The sequence below is a fragment of the Triticum aestivum genome, chromosome 4D (genome assembly GCF_018294505.1).
Source record: "Triticum aestivum cultivar Chinese Spring chromosome 4D, IWGSC CS RefSeq v2.1, whole genome shotgun sequence".
In the NCBI taxonomy this organism is placed as follows: Eukaryota; Viridiplantae; Streptophyta; class Magnoliopsida; order Poales; family Poaceae; genus Triticum; species Triticum aestivum.
Window position 1 is genome coordinate 499,679,674 of NC_057805.1, and position 5,061 is coordinate 499,684,734.

At 49.8% G+C, this 5,061-nt stretch overlaps 1 protein-coding gene across 1 annotated transcript; it reads right to left on the reverse strand.

Moving 5' to 3' along the window:
- Window positions 1-2,092: 2,092 nt before the first annotated feature.
- On the reverse strand, window positions 2,093-3,892 carry LOC123099023 (probable aquaporin TIP4-1). Its single transcript, XM_044521132.1, has 3 exons — window positions 3,643-3,892; window positions 2,987-3,240; window positions 2,093-2,727 (listed from the first exon to the last, which is right to left on the reverse strand). The coding sequence occupies exons 1-3, from the start codon at window positions 3,776-3,778 to the stop codon at window positions 2,350-2,352; spliced, it is 768 nt and encodes a 255-aa protein (XP_044377067.1). The 5' UTR covers window positions 3,779-3,892; the 3' UTR covers window positions 2,093-2,349.
- Window positions 3,893-5,061: the final 1,169 nt, after the last annotated feature.

The following is a 5,061-nucleotide window of genomic DNA, read 5'->3' on the forward strand; positions in this document are numbered from 1 at the left end:
GCCAAATCGATGGTTATTATGCCTATTGGGATGAAGTGGCAACTCTGCTAGAGGTTATTTTAGGCGCTCAAATCAAAAGTTTTGTCCCTTGCTTCGCAACATCTATTACACTTCGAATGGTTGAAATCTATGTCTTCCGAACAAATATACTCAGACACATAGGTATATATTGCAAAAATGTAAATGCAAGTACATTGCAAAAGGTTTGTCCATGATTTGCAGCACCAATTACACCTCTAATAGAACTAAAAAAAATTACGCCTCCAATGGGCTGAAATTCACGTCTTCCAAACAAATATATTTACACAGCTGATTATTAGCCTTTTAATCAAAGCTTTTACCCCCCCCCCCCCTCCCAAAAAACAGCCATTGTAGTACCTCCCTACAAACCATTTCGACACCCTAGTTAGAATCACTTGCCTGAAAAATCTACTAGCAACATCGATTGCCTTATACACACTGGTATACATCGCAAAATATAAATGCAAGTATGCGAGCAACCTGCTTTTCTAAAAGTCCCAACCAAGTAGAGGCTCATGCGTCTTCTTCACCATGAACACCATCTCGTAGACGAACCCGGCAAGGGGGCCACCAACCAACGGGCCGACCCAGTAGATCCAGTGGTTGGTCCACACTCCCGTGGCCAACGCGGGCCCGAAGGACCGGGCGGGGTTCATGGAAGCGCCGGAGAAGTTGCCACCGGCAATTGTGTTGGCACGACAATGAGGCGGGTGAGCATCGGACCGTAGCCAGGCACCGTGGTCCGCGGGTCGATGATGGTCGCGTACACGACGAAGAGGAGGGAGAAGGTGAGGATGACCTTTGTCTAGAAGAGTGCCATCCATGAATCTACAAGAGAGCCATATGCATGCATCTGAAGTGCCGCAGTCACCTTTTGAAAAGGGGGAAATTGCAGAAGACCAACGACATGTCTCTATTGTTGGAAGAAAGAACCGATGATGTGCATGCTCTCAATAATTCTACGGAACTATTGTTCAGTCATGCAGAAGCGTCTCCGAAACATGTATGGCGGGAAGGTGCAACCTTGCATGTACTAGTGGAGCAAGAGCCACTCTTTCCCAACGTACCTATTCTAGCGAACCGTTGCACGACCAACCTGCAACCTCGAATGCTTCCTCTTCCTTTCGGTTGATGCTATCCATTGAGCAATCATCAATATTATCGTGTATTCTTCATTGTCCATCAGTTCATTCCCGAAATCAGAGCTCGAATCGAACGACGAATCATGACAACACATTAACTCCACCATCGGATCCATCTACATAATATGAATTATCTACATGAATATATGAGCTGCTAAACTAAATCTAAAAGAAAGAGTTGGCAAAATTTATCTTGAGGTCATGCAAGGGCAGGGCTAGCGCAGCCGGACAGTGGGAAGAAGCCATGGGGTTGCGGCGAAGCATTAGAGGTCCCGGAATGGTTCAACGGAGGCGTACGAGGACGAATCACAGTGGTCCAGGTGTTGGAGGTAGCACTAAACGAAGGCGGCGACGGAAGGGAGTGCACATCCTGAAATGTTTGTGACGCCAATATTTGGGTGGATGAAAGACACACTATACCACCTCGCCCAACCTCCAAATATGGAGGCACATGGGATCCAAACATTATGACAACTCCAGTTGGATGTCGACTCTGCTAGAGTGGCATTTTTGGCCGAAATCACCATATCAATGGTTATTATGCTTATTATGCTGATCGGGCAAAGTGGCAACTCTGCTAGAGGTTCTTTTAGGCGCTACAATCAGAAGTTTTGTCCCTTGCTTCGCAACGTCAATTACACCTCGAATGGTTCAAATATATGTCTTCCGAACAAATGTACTCACACGGCTGAATATTAGCCTTTTAATCAAAGCTTTGAACACCCCCCCCCCCCCCCCCCCCCCACAACAGCTATTACAGTCGCTCCCTACAAACCATTTCGACACCCTAGCTAGAAATACTCCGCCGAAAAAATCTATCAGCAACATCGATTGCCTTACACATACATATATATCGCAAAATGTAAATGCAAGTATATCACAAAAGGTTTGTCCCTGATTCGCAACACCAATCACACCTCTAATAGAACTAAAGAAAAATCACACCTCTAATGGGTTGAAATTCACGTCTTCCAAACAAATATATTTACACGGCTGATTATTAGCCTTTTAATCAAAGCTTTTAACAACCAAAAAAAACAGCCACTTTAGTCGCTGCTCCCTACAAACCATTTCAACACCTAGCTAGATTCACATTGCCTGAAAATCTATCAGCAACATCGATTGCCTTATACACACTGGTATACATCGCAAAATATAAATGCAAGTATGCGAGCAACCTGCTTTTCTAAAAGTCCCAACCAAGTAGAGGCTCATGCGTCTTCGTCACCATGAACACCGTTTCATAGACGAACCCGGCGAGGGGGCCGCCGACCAGCGGGCCGACCCAGTAGACCCAGTGGTTGGTCCACACCCCAGTGGCCAACGCGGGCCCGAAGGACCTAGCTGGGTTCATGGAAGCGCCGGAGAAGTTGCCGCCGGCAATTGTGTTGGCACCGACGATGAGGCCGGTGAGCATCGGACCGTAGCCGGGCACCGTGGTCCGCGGGTCGATGATGGTCGCGTACACGACGAAGAGGAGGGAGAAGGTGAGGATGACCTCCATGACCAGCCCTTGCATGGGGCCTATGCCTGCGCCTAGGGTGTGGACCGGAACCGGAGTAGCCTGCATCAATAATTTCAAATTTGGAGAATGTTTAGATTTGGGAACGATTCACTGGTCACGGCAAACAATTAATAATTGAAAACAAATAGTACACCTGTGTACTATACGTGTCCTTCTCACAGTGTTTCAAAAATTAGTGTGATTTATTTGTCTGATGAGTAGTGTGATTTGGATGTTCCCCTTTTCAAAGGACAATCCAATTACCAGGGCGGGCAGAAACATAGGTATGGCTGTAAAATTGGCAGGGGTAGGCTCGTACCTGGCCGCCGGAGAGGTAGCGGAGGAGGATGCAGGCGAGGGAGGAGGCCAGCAGCTGGGCCGCCACGTACAGCACGGCCCTGAACGCCGTGATGTGCCCGCGCGCCAGCAGCGCCACCGTCACCGCCGGGTTGAGGTGCCCGCCCGACACGTGGAAGCCCGCCGTCACCAGCACCCCCGCCGCCAGCGCCTGCGCGAGGGCAACCCCGGCCAACGTCGCCATCGGCATAGCCGCGCCTTGCAGCTCCGGCACCCCTGCAAATCAATCGATCAATCATGAGTACCACTGCTCCCTCACCTCACGGCGTGTCACATGGTCGAGAAGCGAATCGAATGGAGGAGGAGAACACGTGTCGTTTGTAGGTAGCATCGCCGGAAAAGAAAATTGATAAAAAAAGATGGGGCCCTGAAGCCAGCCAGCAGTTCATCTGCAAGAAGCTCGAGTCCCCGTGGATCCAGGCAACCAGCCAATCGTTCACGCCGGCCCTCTGCCTCGTCCGGCCTTCCTAATCCCACTACCCAGACGACGGAATCACCAGAGCAAGCTGTGGCCGGACCGCCGGAGCGGGAGCCGCCGGAGATTCTTGACCCGCGACGAACCAGGCCGACTAACAGTTGGAGGATTAAGGGAGAGGTGAGCAGAGCGCGGGTGCATACCGGCGGCCATGGCGGCGGCGACTCCGGTGAAGACGAAGAGGAAGGTGAGGACCAGCTCCCCGAGCACGGCGCGGACGCAGCCGGCGTCGACGACGACGTCGCGCTCGTCGAACGAATCCGCATGCTTGGTGTCCATGCTCGAGCCGAGCTCCACAAGGCTTGCTGCTCTGGTTCCTGGGATGTGGTGAGAGTCTGTGTGGCTCCGAGGTAAAAAAAAGTGCACGGAAAAGTGATCTTGCTTGGTGGCCGACCGGCGCCTCTCGTGTTTTATAGAGCAGCAAACATTAACACGAGGCGCGCCTGTGGAGTGGGTTTCGAGCGGGCTTTGCCGGGCCAAGGACGGTCGGACAGCGACGTCGTGGGCGGTCGGCAAGGGCCGGGGCCCGTGAACCCTGCAGCAAAACGTGCGCCGAGAAAGTGCGGGGGAGGTCGACGACGATGAGGATGACGTGTGAGCGCACCAAGATATTTCTCTTCGCCTATGGCTGTGGGTGGGACCCTGGTGACTTGTGACTCTGACTTCCAGCTGTACATCATTTCTGTTTCGAGAATCGAGATGCATGGCCTCGGTGCCTATCACCGATTGGTACACGTCGTTTTGGGTGGGTGGATTTTACTGTCCACGCATTTCATTCTCGTTCTCAGTGGAAACAGGCCAGCTGATGCCACCATGTGCTTTATCGTCGAGAAAATAAAACAATCTTTAATTTATGGTCGCTTTCGAGTGAGAGGTAAATTCCACCCTACAACTTGCGCTTTTGGCCGGCCGGGTGCACATCGTTGGATGTATGGCCTGAATGTATGCGTAAAAAACCATGTAGGCATGTGCTTTGCGAAAGAAAAAAGAGTTGTGACTAGCTCCCATCTCACTTAAATGAGAATTAGCAAATCCAAACAACAAAAAATGCTTTCGGTTACTGGCACAATTTATGTATATTTCGCCTATCGACATGAATAAGTATTTCTTACCAACCACCGTTTGCTGAAGCGAGAGGTGTGTTTTGTGATGTCAAGTGCCATTTGGTTGGCCAAGTGGTTTCCTTGGACGACGACATATGCGCAATTAGAGATGTTTTCCACGTGGAACAAGCTTTGAAACTGGTCGTATTATGCTGCTATCAAGCCACGTTTGGGACCAACGGCAACGGTCCATCTCCTTAATATCTTGTGATATTTCTTGCATGGTGACTGTGTTATGGCGGCCAACCATTTAGGATAGAATTAGTGCTCTTTGTTTCCACGGGTCAAAATAACTTGTACTCGAATAGCGTAAGAGTATTGGAGATAATGAAAGTGATATTTTCGTCCATTATTGAAAATTCACTTGTCATATACTTGAATAGCGTAAGAGTACACCAATACTTTGCGTGCTCGTTCAACTATTAATTGCAAGGAAAGAGATGTAACTTTGTGATAAGG